General features: G+C 41.8%; 1 protein-coding gene across 1 annotated transcript; it reads left to right on the top strand.

Annotated features, from left to right (window-relative positions):
• Positions 1-8231: 8231 nt before the first annotated feature.
• On the top strand, positions 8232-18221 carry cckbrb (cholecystokinin B receptor b; the record flags this gene model as incomplete). The annotated part of the gene is made up of 5 exons (XM_079277541.1): positions 8232-8394; positions 13453-13704; positions 14471-14732; positions 16069-16196; positions 17674-18221. 5 exons carry the CDS (start codon positions 8232-8234, stop codon positions 18219-18221), a joined length of 1353 nt encoding a protein of 450 aa, XP_079133667.1.
• Positions 18222-21689: the final 3468 nt, after the last annotated feature.

The raw sequence follows: 21689 nt of genomic DNA, 5'->3' as shown, positions 1-21689 counted from the left end.
ATTGTCACTTAAGAGGCTGTAGTTTGCCTCCTGGGACAATATACAGTATATATTTGCAGCAAGGTATTAACGAAACTAACTCAAATAGAAGTCAACAGCCACGACAACAAAAGCTGTGAATGATCTGCATGATTTTGTTTCCTCTAAAACTTCTTCTTGCTTCTAAATTAACAAAACGTCAGTGACACTTAACTGGTAAAAGCCTCGATAAACTTCAGACAGGTTCAGAGAGTCTTTCTAAAAAGACAAAAAAAGTTTTACCTACTTCCCAAAATACATGTTGCATATCAATACGATACAACAGTAAGAATTAAAGCCTACTTAGTCAACCCTGAAGGGACTAAATGGACATTTATTTTCAGAAAGACACCCACAACATTCACAAAGTTCAGGGTGAAGTTTCTCAAGTGTTATGGTTGCTGTGGTCCGTAACTATGGGAGAGTCCTTTGGTTATAAAAGGCTTATTACAATACTGCTATCCCTGGGATGGGACAAAGGTGATAAAAGCTCAAGCTCAACCAAAGCCAAGCAAAACAAATCTGCAAACTGTAAAAGAGAATTCATCACTGTGCAAGACTTGTTGGTAGCATGGCTCTTTTTTATATTGTACTCTGAATTAAATTAAGTAAATCTCAGTCAAGGAAAAGTGATTGATTTAAACATTGATAACAACACTTTTTGGTCCACTCAGTCATCAGCAGTTCTTCTCATTCCCTTTCTGAAGTGAAATATATTTTGAAACATTTAGTCGACATTGTCAAAATAAGGATGGAGCTGCTGTGGACTGAGGAGAGACCAAGTAACACCATTTAGGATCCCACAAGAGGACAATCTGTTGGAGTGAGGCTCTGGCTGCTTAACATTGCGTTTCTGCCATCTACTGTTGTCATAACGAATAATTCTGGGCATTTTCCAACAATGGAGAAATACATTATTGTTGGAGAGGTGCAATTTATTTACTTTGCATAATGTAACACATATTTGTGTGTGATGACGCATGTATTTCCATGTGTGTGTGTGTGTTATCCACGTGTGTTTACCGGGTGTGTTGTTGTGCGTTTGTGCACATTAAGTCTGTGTACAGTGAGTATGTCATGGAAGTTGTGCAGTCGGCAAAGTGTTCAACTGTTTTGGTTCAGTGGAAGTAGCTGCAGTACATCATGGTACTCTACAAAGAGGATTACATATTTAAGGTACACAAGTACAGGCAGTAATGTTACCTCAGTCCCAAATATGAGTATCCTGAACCTTTGTACCTTTCACTCCCTGCTAGGCACTGGCAACACGGAGTGAAGCCCGACATCAATTAATTTGCAAACACCCACATAGAGAGTGGACCACCGAGGGGAAGTATGAGTCAAATCATTGTTTGATGCCATTTAAATTGTGCCATAAATTACATGTGGATGAAGAACTTTTTAAGTATGTCATTATTTTTTTCCCACACAAGTAAAAAATCCACTTTGTTTGGTCTCAGTAACATTTTGTGTCTCTGAGACCAAACAAGCGTTTCCTTTCCCATAAAGCACTTGCAAAGCCTTTTAGTCGACGCTTTGAAACATGCATGAGCTGCACTTTTATGTCATCCTTCTCTTTTTGCCACACTGCTATTTTTTCACAGCGAATTACCGCCACCAACGGTAATGCATATCGACAGATATGCGTAACTGTTGGTGGAAAGATCGACAGACACCCATTACCATCCTCTACAGTTCGCAGACTGTGTCAAGTCGCCCCATGCTCATGCTGTACAGTGCATTGAGAATTGGTGATATAAACAAGACAGCACTCCACCTTCAAAGCGACAATTCCTGATTTTCTTGGTCACTTGGGGGCAGCGGAAACAAGCTGTGTAACATAACATTAACATATCATCACCTGTTAAGTTCAATTCAATTCAATTCAATTTATTTGTGTATAGCCCAAAATCACAAATTACAAATTTGCCTCAGAGGGCTTTACAATATGTACACATTTGACATCCTCTTGTCCCGGGACCCTCACATCAGAACAGAAAAAACTCCCCAAAAACCCCTTTAACAGGGAGGAAAGAGGAAGAAACCTGCGGGAGAGCAATAGAGGAGGGATCCCTCTCCCAGGATGGACAGAAGTGCAATGATGTCATGTGTAGAACAGGACAGTGAATTACAACACATTCAATGTAATTACAGCACATTCAATGTATGACACAACCACGACAGGAGGCAACACCTGGTCCAGGTAAACCCGGATACACAGGAACCTGTGAGGCGAGAAAGCACAGAGACTCTGGTGAAGAAGCAGGTCAATAATGTGCATTAATGGTATCGGTAATATGAAATAGGAATGTGAGTAATAATAAAAGTGACATCAGCAGTTGTAGTGAGCAGGGCCATGGTAGGAGGAAGGACCAGGGTCCAGATGAAACCATGCTCCATGGAAACCTGTGAGGAGAGGAAGCACAAGGACTCCGGGGAAGAGACAAAATGAGTACTGTGCATTAATGGTATCGGTAATAGGATTAATAATGTTAACAATGAAGATCGTAGTAGGTGTCAGCAGGGCCATGGCTGGTTGAAGAACCAGTGTCCAGATAAAACTGCGGTCATCCTGTGAGGCGAGAAAGCACAAATACTCCGGGGAAGAAGTAAAGTTAGTAATGAGCATTAATGGGACATCAATGCATACAGACGGAGGTGAAGAAGAGGAGGAGAGAGGTGCGCAGTGTAGGAAGTCCCCCTGTAGTTTTTGCCTGTACCAGTTTGTCCATGGGCCGGTCCAAGGCAAGCCAGAGCCAGCCCTAACTATAAGCACTATCAAAGAGGAAAGTCTTAAGCCTACTCTTAAATGTGGTGAGTGTGTCTGTCCCCCGGACTGAAACGGGAAGCTGGTTCCACAGAAGAGGAGCTTGATAACTGAAGGCTCGGGCTCCCATCCTGCTTTTTAAGACTCTAGGAACCACAAGTAACCCTGAATCACTGGATCGCAACTCTCTAGTAGGGCAGTATGGTACTATAAGCTCTTTAAGATATGATGGAGCCTGACCAATTCGGGCTTTGTAGGTAAGTAAAAGGATTTAAAATTCTATTCTAGATTTTACAGGGAGCCAGTGCAGAGAAGCTAATCCAGGAGTAATATGATCTCTCCTCTTAGTTCTTGTTAGTACACGAGCTGCAGCATTCTGGATCAGCTGGAGAGATTTAAGAGACTTATTAGAGCAGCCTGAAAATAAGGAATTGCAGTAATCTAGTCTAGAGGTAACAAATGCATGAACTAATTTCTCTGCATTGCTTTGAGACAGGATGTGCCTGATTTTTGAAATATTACGTTGGTGAAAAAAGGCAGTCCTAGAAATAAGTTTTATCTGAGAGTTGAAAGACAAATCCTGATCAAAGGTAACTCCAAGATTCTTGACGGTGCTGCTGGATGCCAGCGCAATGCCATCTATAGAAACTACATCATTAGATAACTGATTTCGGAGGTGTTCTGGGCCGAGTAGAATAACTTCAGTTTTGTCTGAGTTTAACATCAGGAAGTTGCAGGTCATCCAGGTTTTTATGTCCTTAAGACACGCTTGCAGTTTAGCAAGCTGGTTGGTTTCGTCTGGTTTGATCGATATATATAATTGAGTATCATCTGCATAACAATGAAAGGTTATAGAGTGTTTTCTAATAATATTACCTAAAGGAAGCATATATAAGGTGAACAAGATTGGTCCAAGCACAGAACCTGGTGGAACTCCATAACTGATGTTGGTCTTCGTCGAGGCTTCATCATTTACATAAACAAACTGAGATCGATCCGATAAATAGGATCCAAACCAGTTCAGTGCGGTTCCTTTGATGCCAATATAATGTTCCAGTCTCTGAAACAGGATGTAGTGGTCTACAGTGTCGAACGCAGCACTAAGGTCTAACAGGACAAGAACAGAGACGAGTCCTTTGTCTGATGCGATTAGAAGGTCATTAGTTATTTTTAGCAGAGCTGTCTCTGTGCTATGATGCTTTCTAAATCCTGACTGAAAATCCTCAAATAAACTATTGTTACACAGAAAGTCACACAACTGATTTGCAACTGCTTTCTCAAGGATCTTAGAGAGGAAGGGAAGGTTAGAGATCGGTCTATAGTTGGCCAACACCTCTGGATCCAGAGTGGGCTTCTTAAGAAGAGGTTTAATCACAGCTACTTTAAAGGACTGTGGTACATGACCTGTTACTAAAGACAGGTTGATGATATCTAATAAAGTTGTGCTAATTAATGGTAGCACTTCTTTAAGCAGCCTAGTCGGTATAGGGTCTAAGAGACAGGTGGAAGGTTTAGACGTAACAATTGTTGAAGTCAGTTTGTCAAGGTCAATGGGAGTAAAGCCATCTAAACATATATCAGGGTTTACAGCTGTTTCTAAGGTTACTCTATTTGTGGAAAGATCGGTCGAGGGCAGGAGATTATTAATGTTCTCTCTAATAATCATAATCTTATCATTAAAGAAGTTCATGAAGTCATTGCTACTGAGGTCTATAGGGATACTCGGCACAACAGAGCTGTGACTCTCTGTCAGCCTGGCTACAGTGCTGAAGAGGAACCTGGGGTTGTTCCTATTTTTCTCCATTAACGATGAGTAATAAGCTGCTCTGGCATTACGGAGGGCCTTCTTATATGTCTTAAGACTGTCTCGCCAGAGTAACCGAGATTCTTCCAAGTTAGTGGAACGCCATGTTCTTTCAAGTTTTCGCGATGTTTGCTTTAATTTGCGGGTTTCAGGGTTATACCATGGAGCGAATCTCCTTTGTTTTACCAACTTCTTTTTTAAAGGAGCAATAGAGTCTAGTGTCCTTCTCAGTGAGCTTGTAGCACTGTCGACAAGATGATCAATCTGGGTCGGACTAAAGTTAGCACAGTAGTCCTCTGTTATATTGAAGCATGGTATCGAGTTAAATACAGACGGAATCACTTCTTTCTTTCAATTGAGCTATGGCACCATCAGATAGACATCTAGTGTAGTAACTCTTGCTTAACGGTGTACACTCCGTTAGTAAGAATTCAAAGGTTATTAGATAATGATCCGATAGAAGAGAGTTCTGTGGATAGACTATTAAATCTTCTATGTTAATGCCATAAGTCAGAACCAGGTCGAGAGTGTGGTTAAAACAGTGAGTGGGTTTCTGTACATTCTGACAGAAACCAATCAAATCTAATAATGAAATAAATGCAGTACTGAGGCTATTGTTCTCGACATCCACATGAATATTAAAGTCACCTACAATAATTACTTTATCTGTTTTAAGGACGAGACTTGATAAAAACTGAAAAAATTCCGATAAAAACTCAGAATACGGACCTGGGGCCCGGTACACTATAACAAATATAACTGGCGGTATTGTTTTCCAGGCTGGGTGTGAAAGACTAAGAACCAAGCTTTCAAATGAGTTATAGTCTAGTTTAGGTTTAGGGTTTAATAATAGGCTAGAGTCAAAGATGGCTGCTACTCCACCTCCTCGGCCGGCGCCTCGAGGAATGTGAGTATTGATATGACTTGGAGGAGTTGATTCATTTAGGCTGACATATTCATCATTACTCAGCCAGGTTTCAGTCAGACAAAATAAATCAATATGATTATCTGATATTAGCTCATTTACTAGTAGAGCTTTAGATGACAAAGATCTGACATTTAAGAGTCCACATTTAATTATCCTATTTTGTTGTACTGTTGCGGTGGTTTTAACTTGGATTAAGTTATTTTGTTTCACTCCTCGATCGTTTATTTTTGATTGAATTCATTTCAGTGGCCGTGGGGCAGACACAGTCTCTGTGTGGTTTTGCGTGAGTAACTGCTCTAATGGAAGCTCAGAGGAGTGTGTAAGACTGCAACTCTGCTTCCTGTTCTGATCTCTGTGTTGTTGTGTTGTTGATACAGGGAACTTGCTAGCAAACCGTTAGCAGATAATAACAGACATTATCATTCATTTGGAGTCCTATTTTTAGAAATTCGCAATGAAGCTCGCTGTGGCCGAGGGGAGCTTCAGATACAGGTGATAATAATTTTTTGTTTCATCACTCTTCTGCTTTCATCACTCTTCTGCTTAAATAAAAGAGCAAATAGATTAAATGCATTACTGGCCATCTCTAGTTCAGTGTTTGTCTTGTCAAACAGCACTCAGGTGTAAAAACATGATGGCGCAGGACTGTCTGGCACCAATTGAGAACAACAGCAGGAAATGTTAGGATCTGTGTAGGATTGAGGGTGTCAGTCTCCACGCTTGTACACAGACACTTTCACACATGCACACCTCCAACCCACCACTCACTCACTACCGGCCTGGAGCTGTTTGAACAATCGATCTCTCGGGTCCAAGAGCTACAACCAGAGAAGAGATGAAGTGAGTGGAAGGAGACAGCAATTGTCTTCAGCTTGGCTTAGCACTGATGCATTCACTATCCATTACCCTCAGTCATCACCTTGTGTTTGCCAGAGAAGGGAAAGAAGAGTTTCATGTCTTTCCGTGACACCTGCCTGGATTACTGAATCCTCCAGTACTGCTGCAGTTTATTTGATCTGAAACCTAATGTTTACAGTAATGGCAGTAAAGAATGCATATATAGCGCCAGAGGATACAGACATGAGCTGTAAAGTGCCACCCCAGAAGTGATTATCTCCAACCTGTCTTCATCAGCAGTGGAGCCTCAGTAATCAACACACTATGCCAGTTTGTGATTACAGCACTCAACTGGGAGCACTAGTCTCTCTCTTCATCTTGATTGGCATCCTCATGGCTTGTGTATCTGGGGTAAGTGGCCCTGACCTAGAGTCAGCTAATTAGACCAGGAGAATGATTAAAGGTGGGCCGCTTCAAATAATGACCCCTATTTTTTTTTTGTATCTGGGAGTCATTCGAGAATACGTATCGGCCAAGCAGCTGGTCCCCGCTCGCAACAGCAATAGCATGCATCAGAGAGCAGCGACATTTCAACCTCCCAAATGTACAGGTGCCACGAAGAGACAGTCCACGCTCGTCTCCAGCTGAATACAGCACAACGGTGCAGCCGGACTCAAACACAGCGACTGTGGCTCAATGGGAGAGCAGGGTCGTCCTTCAATCAGAGAATCGACAGTTTGATCCCCAGCTCCGCTAAGTGCCTTGCCCAAGGACACATCGACATCCATGTCTATGATTAACCCCGAATTGCTGATAAACAAGATATAATGAGGAGGATAACCTGAGTAGATGTGACTTAAGAGAACAGTGATTTCCATTGCACGTTTATGCTCTTGCAAAAGACGGAGACAAGAATGTAACACGTGGGTATATTTTGCGGAACATTTCTCATCAACACAGAGCATGTTGTTCATTCACCAAAAAGACAGTAAGTGCACTCACATTCCACATGAGGGCAACGGTGCGCATGTAAAACCACCACAGGCGCTGTTGGTCATCTGGCGAGGGGGCGAGGGGGCTGGAGCCAAGCAACCGTCTACACCTTGGAGAGGTCGCCAAGCTGACACATAGACTATTCACACACATTCACATATATACGGGCAACTTAGAGTCGCTAATTAAACAAGCATGCAAAATATCTGGTCTGGATAAAGTGACATTGCGTCATTCATTTTTTTCTTCATACAAATGGTGTGTGTGAATTCTCCCCCAGTCTCATCATTTACATTGCCCGGCAGTTTTACTGTAGATCTAAGTTTTTTTGTCATTTTTTTTTTATTTTCTAAAATTGCAGAGATACATGCAAACGCGTATAAGGCCTTACATGACAAGATGATAGCTGAGGATAAGATATGGCAGTGAGATTATCACTTTCTGAGCGAAAAGAACAATACAACTTCCTTGATGACTGTCCACTGGACCGTTTTTTGCTGTCCCTCTCTCTCTCTCTCTCTCTCTCTCTCTCACTATATGACAGTCTCCCAGTCCATTCTGCGCTCACTCGGTCCCTCCATGCGGTTCACTTGGCAAAGGCGCAGCAGTGCGCCGCGATCTCCCTCTCCCATGGAGCGCTCCGACCTTTGATTAACGCGTTTAAGTGGAAGACATATCTACAGGAAAGGTGAAAAAAAAAAAAAAAAAAAGTAGATCGCAGTTTTTAGTTTGTTTTGGAGTTTGTAAAGCGACACGTTGCCTCAGTCTCAAGCGTGAAGGACTATGCAGGCTAGTTAGTTGACCACTGGAAAGGCTCACACGACAATTTGCAAGCGGTCCCAATCGAACTTGTTGTAACCTTTGAGACACAACTGAGTCAAAACATGGATTCCTATGTGCGAAATGAGACATTTACGTCTCCCGAGTGCGTCGGAGCGCAGACTGATGCGCTGCAGAACGGATCTGGTGACGGCAGCATGGGAACATCAAACATCACCTGCGGCAACGTTTCCACACTGATCATTCCTAAACGTGTGAAGCACAAAGGTGAGCGGACACAAAGCTTACTCGACATTATCACCCGGAGGTTAATCAAAAAGTGCATCTGTGACCACATTTTTTATTGAATTGTCTTTAAGGTGCATGAATTGACTTAACAACCTCCAGCACATGGAGGCAACAGTTCAGCAAGAAAATTCATTTAAGCTTTCCTAAAGCCCACCCCTCAGTTTACACAACGTTAGGTTGTTAATGAAGGTTTATTGAGACATGATAGGCTGAAAGGGAAAAAAGAAGAATTTGCGTGGTTCATAATTATTTCACCTTTAAAAAGGAATGGTTTATTTCATTTTACTAGGATATGATATTGTGACGTGAGCAATGAGAGAGAGAGAGAGAGAGAGCGAGAGAGAGAGAGAGAGCGAGAGAGCGAGAGAGAGAGAGAGAGAGAGAGAGAGAGAGAGAGAGAGAGAGACATGGAATCAAATCCTGGCCACACAGGGATTTATTCATAAAAAAGTCACATGGCTGCCCTATCTGGACTGTGCCTCTTGGTCGTGCTTGCTGCTTCCTGCTGTTTAAAAAAACAAAATCGAATATGTGATTCTATTTTGCATAACATTAAAATTTCCGAGCATGTTATTCAAACTGAGGGTGTAAAGATGTGTCGTATGTTGTACAGATTTTAAAACTCTCAGAGGCAAATGTTTGATTTAGAACTATATTTGGTAAAACTGACTTGACTTGAGCTTGTGAAAAAGAAAGAAAGTGCGTCATCAGTCTTGCAATTTCCTCTCAGTCCTCCTGCTGTTTCATCAAACAACACCTGCTATTTTCACTTGCTCAGCAGTTGTTTCTCAATGTTTACCTGCGTTGATGATGTGTGTGCGTGGGCTACGTGTGTGTAGAAGACTGATTGTGCATCTTCGTTATGATGTTGTTATTATGAGTGTTGACAGCTCATAAGTGAAAGATATACGTTTCTTAACTGAATGATTTCACTCCATGCATGTTTACGTCACATCTTCACCACGAGTGTGACCCATGATAGTGAGCTAAATCAGTACAGTGGAAATTACAGACTGGGGACAAGTGACAAGTACAGATCAAGACCGCCGTTTCTGGTGCAGCAGCATGGTTAAGTTGGGAGCTTGCACTATTATATTATTTCGCCCACACAGATAATCACTTCTCTTCAGTTTGGCTTTTTGCTGCCTTATTTTGCTCTATTTAGCATCTTCCAACAAGACCACACGCGCATCTTCAGGGTAGGAACAAATGAGGATGTCTGACCTTGTACAGCTGCTGTCGTCATCATTACTCACTCTGTTACCCCCCGAGTTTGATTACTGCTCCACCATGTTCCGTCATCTCCTCTCCCTGTCCATTACTCTGACCCTCTGTGTTTATGGAGCAGATTAGGTGGCGCCATCAGATTCCCACTAGGTTGCCCTTTGGTATGAATGAAGACATGCAGCATATGTGGGAAGACTTTAAGTGGTCCGGACCGTGGCACATGCTTTGACAGCCCTGCTCTGCAGGGCGACGTGTCATGTTCAGACTCCAAATCAAACGAAACAGGCCATGAAAAAAGGAATTTGGACAAAATAACTCCCCACTATGCTTACAATTTCCCTCTTCACTCTCACCACTTCTCTCCGGTGCTTATTCCACAATCTCCATCGCTCACACCCTCTCATCTCACTGCCTGCTGAGAGCTGAGGTGTTTAATACATGCATGCACTACGCGCAGAGCGACCAACATGCTGCTTTGTAGTGCGACTGCAGTGGGCTCTGCGGCTCGTGTGTTGTAGTCTGTCAGTCAACAGTAAGTGGTTTCGTCCGGTGCCTCCATCAACTGTTCCGGGGGTGCAGTTGGCTTAGTGAAAAGGCTCAGATGACATTTACGATGCTGGATTAGCTAGCTGTGACATTTACCAATACCTTGGTCTTAGAAGAGCAGAGCCGGCTTTTCCCTGATAGGTACAGAAGGCCAACTGAATATAATATCTGAAAACTGAATCAGAGAAACAGATGAGACCTTATATATTCATGGGTGGAATACAAACCCCATTCTTAATGTATTCACTATTTCACTGCATATCTAACAATAGACTCTGCCACTACAGTCTACTTTCAACTTGAATTATTTTAATGTTAATGTCAGCAGGAAATCTGTTCACCGGCCTTTCACATTCAACACTTAAATTGATGATAAATTAACAGCGATGATGCGTTGAAATTGAGGTTACACAAGAGGTGGAAAAGCTTTAATGAAGTTTGCATTTGCACAGGTGACACCAAACAGTGTAGAATATATAACATGCATGTACACACGGGTGTCCAATATAGCGGCATGCTGTGTGCATCCGACAAAATAGAGACTGAGATCTGCAGGTAAAGAGGTAAAGCACTCTATAATAAGATGAATATGGCAGAAAAATTGAAGCACTATTCTCTGACATATCATGATTTCTGCAAATAGGAAACCTCTCGACGTTGCAACAAAGTGACAGTGCTCACAGTGCTGCTAGTCTGTAAACAGAGAGCAGACTGTGTGCCAGAGCCGACGGTCAGCCACGGTTGATAGGCACTGCACTCGCACAGTCATGAAACCAGCTCCCCACACTTCGAGCGCTGCGGGCTTCCCTTCTGTCATTTGGCTCTTTGAACTGAAAATAGTTCCCCAAATAATTAGTGGAGCAGAGTGCAAACTAAACATTGCACAATGGGCAGTGTTTGGTTTCTGTAATGTCTGGATTTTTCCTATAAAGTTGTAGTATAGCAGCTTCAGTGTTACGTCTTCAGTGACAGTCGGTGCATTTCTAGAGGCTCTCATAACAGGGATTTGTCCACCAGTTGTCTGTCACAGGTGGTGAAGCACTAAAAACTGGTGGAATATTGATAATACACCCACATCAGGAGCACCACATGCAGCACAGCTGCAGATCAGCTCAAAGAGCAAGATTCACAGCGAGAGTGAAAACACTTAACCTGAGGGAACTATCTCGCTCTTTGGCCGCTCCACTATGTTAACCAGCTAGTCACTACATTTGTCTGGCTGAAAGAAGCTACAGTATATAATACAGCGGTGTAACAATACAATGGACAGCTGATGCAGATGTGCCTCACATCATATGTATTTGAAATCGCTTGATAAAGACAGCTCCGAGGCAACAATGTCTCATGCCCGATACTAGAGGTGGTGAGTTATCTCGCAACATCAAAAAGTATATTTCAGTATGCAGCATGGTGATCCTTGTTCATCCCTGTTTCCCCTTTGTAGGTTCACTTGCTGCTGGTTTGCTCCTTATTGTTTTGAGTTAAACCAACTGGGCTGTTTGTTAGTTTGGAGGGTTTTTGTAAAATATCCCTTTCCTCTAGTGAAGCAGAGTGCCATTGTTGGGAGGGCACCCACCAAGCACTGTTGCAAATATCGCAAAATATTAATCCAAATGCAGGTTGGTGAGGGGAGGTGATGAACATAAATGCTTACGTGCCATTATCCTACTTTCATATACAGTATGAACCACACATCTGAGCGTTTTCGATTGTCCACTTTAACCTCATGCCAATTGTGCTGCGGTGTTCAGATTCTTACATCTCGACCTGAATGTAATGCTGCGTTTTGATAAGCACACAGATTACAGTATGTGCCCAAGCCAAGCTGTGCACAATTCACACAAATACATTTCAGGTGGATTTTTGTCAATCAATGAGTCAGGTTCAGGACAACTGTAATTACATGTGACAGGCCAAGGGAAATATGGGTATGTTTTGTGTTTTTAACACCATTTGTGATGGTGAGTCAGTGAGCTGTAAGGGCTCTGGTCCTTCAAGAATAACCCTATCAGATAGAAAACATGAATCAATGGCTGCTGCGCAAGCTGAAAAGCTGGTATTTTCTAACTTATAAAAAATATTGTGAAATAGAAAATACTGTGGCCTGCAGCGCAAAGCCTGTCTGCTCCCTCAGCCATTGGCAGCTTCACTGGATCACATACAGAAGTCCATGTTTCTGAGTTATCTTCATCTCACATGAAAATATTAATGTTGGTAACCAAATTCGACACACACAAAGTGCTTGGCTGCTCAGTATGAAAAACTACACGTGCAATCAAAATGATAATTTCGCCGGATGATTTGTCTTTTATGACGATTGGACAGGTACTGCCTTGGATATTTTTTGTGAGCCAAACCTGGCAACACTGGTTGCAGCTAACTGGTGACTTGCCATGCCAGTAGAAATATGTATGCAACAACAGCTGTCAAAAACAAAACAAGCCAACCAGGCTCACTTTGTCCAAGGCTGGTGGTAGAAATCTCATGAGCCAAAAAGGAGCAGCAGGTAGAAGCTTGTCAGTTATGTAAATCTGTTTATGATTGTTTTCAGGTGGTGCAAGTTCGACATAACTCAAGCACAGCTGGACTCAACCAACTTATCCTCATACAACAGTTTGAATATGATATATTACGAAAACATTTCATTTTTCGTGCCTTTTCCTACGACAGTCCAGCAACACGATGTCACTTTCCGCTTGTTACGCGCATACAGTCTTTTCAAAAATATATTTCCATCTTCACAGGAAACCACTTGGCAACAAAACTACTTGGTTAGGATTTGGTAAAGATTGTGGTTTAGGTTAAAATAACTATGGAAGTGGCGTTACTTAAGTACGGCAGTTACTTCTCGTTGTGAAAGACTGGTTTTTGTTTGACCCATCCACCGCCCTTCAAGCCTGTTCTATGTATGTTTATCTCGTCCTTAAAACTTCCTTTTTCATAATTACTTGGATTACATATAAATTGATTTTGTACAATATCAACTAATTACAGTGCTTTCATTTTTGTAGGTATAGCTACGAACGCCGTATGAGAACAGCCGGAAACACAACAACTTTTTTTATATTTTACTGTATTTAGCATTGAGGTATAAACAACTGTGATATTACAAAGAAATGACCAGAGCAGTGAGTTTGTACCAGTATTTGATTACCCTGAATATAGAACGAGCACAAAGTTTAGAGTTAGAGTTTAGAGTTATTTATTTATATCGGGCAACCATTTCCCTTTCTGACATATGCTCCCCGTCTTTCTGTGTAACAGATGATGACCACACACTGCGGATCCTGCTCTACTCTCTCATCTTCTTTCTGAGTGTGTTCGGCAACCTGCTGATCATCGTGGTGCTGACGGTCAATAAGCGCATGCGCACCGTGACCAACACTTTCCTGCTGTCGCTCGCCGTCAGTGACCTGATGCTGGTCGTCTTCTGCATGCCCTTCAACCTCATCCCCAGCATCCTCAAGGACTTCATCTTTGGAGCCGCCATGTGCAAGATAGTGTCCTACCTCATGGGTGAGAGGAGGGGGAGCATTGAGGCAAATATACAGACTTTCTATCGGTAGATTTGCCATCATTCAGTATAATAACATACCTGTGTCCTAAATCCCGTCCTTGGTCAATTATTCACTTCTTCTAGCATTTCGTAGACATAAATATTAGCTTACTCAATCAGCTGATAAAAAACCAACAGATCAATTATAGTGGAAGCATTGTTGGTTGCAGCTATATTTATGAAGGACAGCTGAGGAAAACGTGGACAAACCCAGGGGAGAAACTGTAGGCTGATTGTTCTTTGCTTCTGTGGGATCTGCTCTAAAGCTGCCCTCATTGGTACGGACACAAAGCAGTGCACCCCTGGGTCCTGCCTCGCACACACACACACTCACACACACACATAGTCTGTATTGTGTCTTTTCTCGTTGAGGACGTGGATAAGAGAAGTAAAGAGTCATTTCCCGTCTTGCCCTGTCAGGAGGGAGCTGGACGATAACATCAGTGGCCTAGGCCAACATGATTTCTTCTACCAAAGACTAAGATAACCGTCCCTACCTCCTATCTCACACTATACTCATATGTTAGCCCATTTCCACAGAGCGCCACCTTTTGTTCTCGGTTACGATTGCAGATATTATGTGCGCATTGACAAACATGTTTTTATTACTTTTTTTATTACTGGTCCCACGCTCTATTCTGAGCGGTAATAACTACATTCATCAAAAGAAAAGATAGCATGGGTGTCTTCTTACAATTTGAAATAATCAGTTTTGTTATTCCACAGGAATATCAGTGAGCATATCCACATTTAGCCTGGTTGCCATCGCGATCGAGCGCTACAGCGCCATCTGCAACCCCCTGAAGTCGCGGGTGTGGCAGACCCGTTCCCACGCCTATCGGGTGATCGCTGCTACGTGGGTGCTTGCCCTCGTCGTCATGATCCCTTACCCGATCATCAGCGACTTGGAGTCTTTTCATCGTCCTGACAACACCACTGCTCACCAGTGTCGCCACATGTGGCCCCTCCCAAAAGCAGAGCAGGCCTGGTGAGTGTTTACCGTAGATGGTGGGTCCTTTAAGCAATCCCAGTTCTTTAAAAAGGGTTTCTTGAATATGTCCAGAATGACTGTGTTGACATGCAACCATGTGGAAAAGAATCGTTAGCGATTGTGTATTTTATGTTTTTAGTGTATTGCTTTTATATATGATGATTTGAATGTAAAGTGTCTTTGAGTATTTTGAAAAGCGCTATATCAATAAAATGTATTATTATTATTATAATAAGGATTTATTTTGTTGGCTCAACAACCACATTTAAGGTATTTTTAATGTTAAAATAGTCACATTACATGGAGTTTGTAAAAAAAAAGATATACAATGATTTTTCTTTATGAATTAGAAAAGGTGGATGAATGGTTTTACTTAAGAAGTGCTGTAAATATAACTGGAGATATACACAAGCTGCTTTTCCTTCACCATCAGTTACATTTCCAGAGTAACCGAGCACACAGCAGATAAATGCAACTTAACATAAAACCTGCACTCAGATCATCCATCTTGCTAGCCATCTGGACAATGTGTGGCTTTGTATCAAATCAATTTCAGATGACCTGCGTCTGAATGTGTGTGTGTGTGTGTGTGTGTGAGTACTTTAAACATCTCATTTACTTCCATGTTAGGAAGGCTGTCTTTAGCAGCTCTCACTTTCTGCCTGTGTGTGTGTTTCACTGCTTTTGTGTTTGAATGTCTTTGTCTGACTGTCGGCTTGCTTGTTGGTGTTTAAATATGTGCATGAGCACCAAGTCTGTGTCTCTAGTGTATTACCCTTTGATTTGATTTTAACAGAGAAAAGAGTTATTTGTATCTGAAAATAATTGAAATACACAAAAAGGTAATTTTTCAATATTTACAGCTGTTATGAAGGTATTTCCAGATTCCCCAAAGACTTGCCATCTGGAGGAAAGAATGCTTTGATAAAAAAAAAAAAGTTAAATATATATTTTGAAATGATTTCGGGTGTATTTTATGCCTTTATTAGAATGCAATAGTGGAGGAAAACCTTTGTCTAAAACGTATTTCTATTCAGGACACTGGAAACATTTTGTACAACGCAATAAACATGTTCTTTTGTATGAAATTCCAAATTCCAAATATATGTTTCTTATTTTGGTAGACATCACACAAGCTGAGCAAGGACACATGTCATTTTGAATTAGGAAGACAGTTTTTTTCTGAAAAACAAAACATAAACAATGCTTAGCTCTGTGACTCAAACATAAGGGTAATGGTAATACATTTATACGTGAGATGTACAAACTGGGGCTACATGAAAGCCTGAATTCATGGACATTGGGATCTTTCCCCTCTTTATGTCTCTTATAGGTACATTTTGCTGCTGCTTGTGCTGTTTGCAATCCCGGGGTTGGTGATGATTGTGGCCTATGGATTGATCTCCAGGGAACTTTACAGAGGCATCCAGTTTGAGATGGGCCACAAAAAAGACTCTACCGGTGAGATCATGTACACTGCATGTGGAAAACATACAGACAATAGTAGGGTTAATGGCCTAGAGGGCAATTTGGCTCGCAGACACCAGCCAATTAATAAAAAAGGAGTAAAAAATACTGACTCTAGGAACTTTCTGCACGGAGACAGACAGATGGACAGGATGGAGACACTTTATTTTAAGTTACATTAGTTAATCTACATGTATGGATTCACAATATCAGAGAATGTTCTTGTTTCTCAAACTGAGATTACCAAACTAACATTTTCAACAGATGTAGATGGACCAGAGCAGGAATAATTAAAAAAATTGAGGAAAATAATACATAATATGTGAGGGTGGCTCATGCAGGTATTGTACATATGAATACCAAATCAATTACATTATTCAATATCTTTATTCATCTCCAGAGGGGTGTTCGGTGGCCCATGCGCCGTGCCGAGCCACTAATTAAAAAATGTAGTTAATACAACCTATCAATGACTACTTACATATGTAACTTAATTTACATAACCCTAAACATACTTATTTTAGCCCTGACTGTGATATTTTGCCAAATCTAAAAAGTAGTTTTGTTTTCTAAACAGTATTTAAAACTGCCACCGAGCACCCGTACAAGTTGGGAATGAGAGTTAAATGAAATGCAAAAAGCTTAAAATACATGCTGCTCCTTCCCATGAGATCACATTGTGTCAAACTGTGTCTCTTGAATGTCATCACAATATCCAGCCCCTACCAACTACACTCTAATGTTAGCATTTACATGTGAATGACGAGGAATTTCATTTTAATCACAACGATATCATCAGCGCCACAATCATTGTAATGTGTGCAGGTTAAGTGGAGCGTAACCTTTTGTGGGCATGTGCGAGTGCGTCGAGGAGGACAGCAGTATTTGCCGGTGCTCCATCAGAGGATGGAATTGGCTGGCAGCTGCGGGCCCGGACATCCTCATCTGTTTGGTCTCAGAGAGAAAGAGGTTGTCCACAAAAAATATATAATCCAGCTCAAGAGACAAAGAGCAAGGGTTAAAAACAACTGGAATAAAGAATATAGAACTTCTAAAATAACAATTTTGATTTAAAAATCCAGGCGTGGTTTACTACCGTACCAGTTTCTGGTTGCATTTGCTTGACTAGAAGCTCTCATTGTACTTTAATGTCAATTAAATTTGATTATTAAATTACAACATCCCCTGCTGGGGCTCAGAAGGAATTGCTATTCAGTCTTTTTTTCCACCAAGGTGAACTGCTGCTTTTTCAAGAGCTATGATTCACTCAAAAATAAACTAAGAAATGGGTGAATGTGTCATCACAGAGCTGTGCTTATTTGTTCATTTAAGATTTTCCAAAATGAACTGGCTGCAGGACATCTCATGACTTCCCTGTTCAATTTACTCAGGCAGAGGTCATTTTAGAGTTTTAAATACAATACCTTTGTGTCACAGTAATACTTTTTTTTTACTCTGCACTCCCACACAGATGTGAAGAATGGACTCACCTCCGCTGTGTCTACTGGCAGTGACGATGGAGATGGCTGCTACGTTAATGTTGTCCAGCGGCCACACTCCATGGAGATGTCCACCATGGCTGCATCCAGCAGGGCAATCAAGGCAGAAAGACCACGCAGCAACACATCCGAGGCCAAGCTGGAGGCCAAGAAGCGGGTTATCCGCATGCTGGTGGTCATTGTTGTCCTGTTCTTTCTCTGCTGGATGCCTCTGTACTGTGTCAACACCTGGCGGGCTTTTGATGACATCTCTGCCAAAAGCGCCCTCTCAGGGACGCCCATCGCTTTCATCCATTTGTTGTGCTACACCTCCGCCTGCGTCAACCCAATGATTTACTGCTTCATGAACACACGTTTCCGCAAAGCTCTGCTGACCACGTTCGCGTGCTGTGCTGCACCATGCCGCCACCACCGCCGCCGCCGTAGTGGGCTACGGGACAACGAGGAGGATGCTACGGCAATGGGAGCGTCCATGTCTAAGTTCAGTTACACCACAGTCAGCACCACGGGAACCTGCTGAGGCAGATGGATGCAGGCATAATCCAGAAGAGACAGTTACTGCGGCAACACAGCACCCCGCGTCCTTTGTCTTTAGGCCTATTCTGTACTCATAGGGACAGTAATGTGGACTGGAAAAAACAGGCCAAATAGTGTCGTAGGATAGAAGCTTCAACCACGACTGTGAGTAAGGTTATGTAGGGATCATTTAATGAAACCCAGTCTTACAGTGTAGTACATACCACCATAGCTATAAATGAAAAAAGCACAGAAAAAAACCCAGATCGTACATTTATTTGTTGTCACAGTTGACCGAGACAAATAGGCTGTTGAGATGTTTACTCATATGTGTGTGTGACTTCAGTGGTGGGCTGTAAGGCATTTTAATAACTTCGTAGTCAGTATGTAGCTTTAAAAATAGGAAGACTGTTTGCTATGTAACTTTAAAATTGTTTTTTTATATCGTGCGGTCGGTTGTGTATCTGTGTTAATGGCAGTAATGTAATTGCCTTGTGGACTAAGTGCCTGGTTCTAAATACTATGTCATATTTGTCTATTGCTGATTTGTCACACTCATCAGGGGCAACATTATCACAGGCAAAGTGTAGCCCGAAGGTTCCTGGAAGTGGAGTTTAAAGACTAAAATCTTCTAAACAAACTGAAACAGAATTTCGTCCTGATGGGACCCGACAAAAGAGCAGGTTGTCAGTTCTCCATGGCTCCGTGGTTTGCAGAAAACACTTCAGTGGTATAAAAAGCTTAGACGGGCAGTGCTGATGCCTGGTGTTGTGGTTTGATACTGTAGTGCGAGCCGCCTTCGTGTTTTTGCTGACAGATTCTTCTGTATATGCTGTAATGTTTGTATTGTGTCCTCGCAGGTGAACACAGTATATGAGAAGGATGACTTGGCACTTGAATTGTGTTTCCTTCTCATGGGTAGTGATGTGGGTTATTTAAGAGACCATTTAACGGGTCCTATATTATTATATTCCTGACCGTATTAGAAAAACACCACTGAGTACAGCAGAAGGTTCTGTATTTTGCTATTGCTATGAGGACAAAACATGTATTAGACGTTGATGAAGTCACTAGCAGTAAGCTTATAGCTGACACAAATATGTTATATACGTACCATATGGCAACATGGACGGGTGATTTTTATGTTAAGTTTACTGCAGCCTTATGCTTTCAAGGAGACAAGTTCCCTTAGTTCAGTGACTTGCAGTCTCTGTTAAGTTCACGTTCAGGTTTACAAAAATGACAGCCAGGTTTCAGAGGTCTCTGTTGGTCAGGCCCTGTCGAGCGTGCCTGACTCTGGCTCCCCTGCTCACTTCATACTAATTGTGTTACAACCTCAACCCTGCCAGGCTGAACAGATGAGCATATTTCACTGAGTGCACCAAAGCACAATGCTGTCAGCCTCTCAACTGATAGATGGATGCCCAAACTTTGTAAGCATTTTTTTTGGAAGATTGGCCTGCATCTTTTGCGGTTTATTGTGTGCATCGTTCAAAATATGAATCATGGTGAAGCCTTACTATGAGATCAAACTACAGTTAGAAAGAATTTGATCAGCCGAAAGCTCAAACTTACGTTACGGAAATATAAAAGCAAATTACGTATCGAATTGAATTATGTGTCCAGCTCCTCTTCCTTTTTCTGTCTTTTTTCGAGGTCAACAAAATTGTACACTTACATGCTAATCAATTAGTATCTCCTACAACCTTATCTTTGCGTGTCCAGTTCATGTCTAGTGCAGAGAGCAAGACAACGTGACAGCCATCACACTGACCGTCCCCTTGTCTCACTGTACAGACAGGCCCCGTCATCTTTGAAACACAAGAGGCGTGCATTCATCTAGTTGCTGAGTTTGTCTCTGGCCTTGGTGGCCCTGTGCCGATTACCACATCTCTTAAAGTGAATAAGATATGTTGCATGTAAACAGCAGACAGGAGGTATTTATGTCTGTGTTGTTGTTCATGAGTGGCACTTGGAATGTGGGTTTTTTTTCTCGGTGAGAGGCTGATTGCCATATGACGTTCTGATTTGATGCCCAATCCACACCAGGCCACCCAGTCGCCACAAACACACATACACAGAGTTCTCAGCTTCAAATGGTTATATATTTATTTTACGCACAAACAATTGCAGACAGGTGGTAATGATTAGTTCCTTTCCTCCTTTACAATATTAACTCTCAGTATATAAAATATCTGCGATGACAAGTATGCAGTGGGTAGTGGTTGGATCCTTAATTGACATCTTCCACTTATGTATAAATACTCTTCTTTGTGAACAGAAGTACTACAGGTTACTGTAAACACCGCCTTCAGTCCTTTGTTTAAAAATCACGTAGGTTATCATATATTTATCATGTGTGTGTATGTGTGTAATGGGTCATCCATCACTGCAGCTATACCCTCAGCTACAGTGTTTTTATTTATTTTGGATCATATTTTTGGTTTTCCAGCTCTCATCCTCCAGCTGCAGCAGGCAGCTGTTTTCAGCAAATAATCCAGCTGTACACTATAGAGTATGTGCTCAGCACCAAACAGCACACGGACTAATGTATTGACTATTTAGTGAACATAGAGGAATATCTAGCTGCTTAAGATCAAGATCTTTTTCAGGGGTTGGTGGAGGCCAAAACAGAGTTAAAAGGACAGTGAAGATTAGACTTACATTGATTGGGTGAACGCAAAAATAACTCTGAATTAATGTATTTTCCCGGATGTATAAATAGGCATCTGTTTGCAATAACAACACAGGATAATATGTCAAGCTTGTTCCACTGAACCCAAGAGGTATAAACAAGTCATCTACTGCAGCTTTAGTGTTGAAATACAGCATCTGAGCGATCTCAAACGCTGGACAAATGAATCTATCTGCAGAAAGAAAGGTGTTATTAAGAAAATGGGTGTTTTTTTCATAGTTGGTTGATAAATGAGACATTCTAAGTTCAGGTCAGAGAACACGCTGTTATAAATGTCTGCTATTACAATTCCTACTTTGGTGTGTAAACATAAAACACATTGTTAGAGGGATGAAAGTGTTCACTGATTACTATCCTTAATCAATCATGTTCAGTCAAGACAACGAAGTGGCCTTTGCAGACTGACAAGTCCTCACTCATTCTTGTGATTACTATGCCTCTGCTGCTCTCTCCTCGCCACAAAGACGACACAAAGCTGTTACCAGCAGCGTTGATTGATTTTTCCATTCCACCACCATGGTCTCCACCGTGTTTAGCTTCCTATTACCATGTTTGATGATGGCATCTCGCACCTTTAGCATTTTGTCTGTTGGGCTCTTGGGGGCTTTATTGTATTCTCAGCTAAATCTCTCACCGCTGCTGGGATTGCAAAGCCTCCTCATGACCAGAGTACGTTCCCTGAAATAAAAGTGTAACCATTTGTTACATTGAAATGTTCTTAGATTATTTGACACAAGTGTCCCTGATGAACAGTGCGGCTGTGCTCAGGGTGAGTGC

Source organism: Melanostigma gelatinosum, assembly GCF_949748355.1.
Source record: "Melanostigma gelatinosum genome assembly, chromosome: 10".
Taxonomy (NCBI): Eukaryota; Metazoa; Chordata; class Actinopteri; order Perciformes; family Zoarcidae; genus Melanostigma; species Melanostigma gelatinosum.
This window is presented reverse-complemented; position numbering and strand designations above follow the sequence as displayed.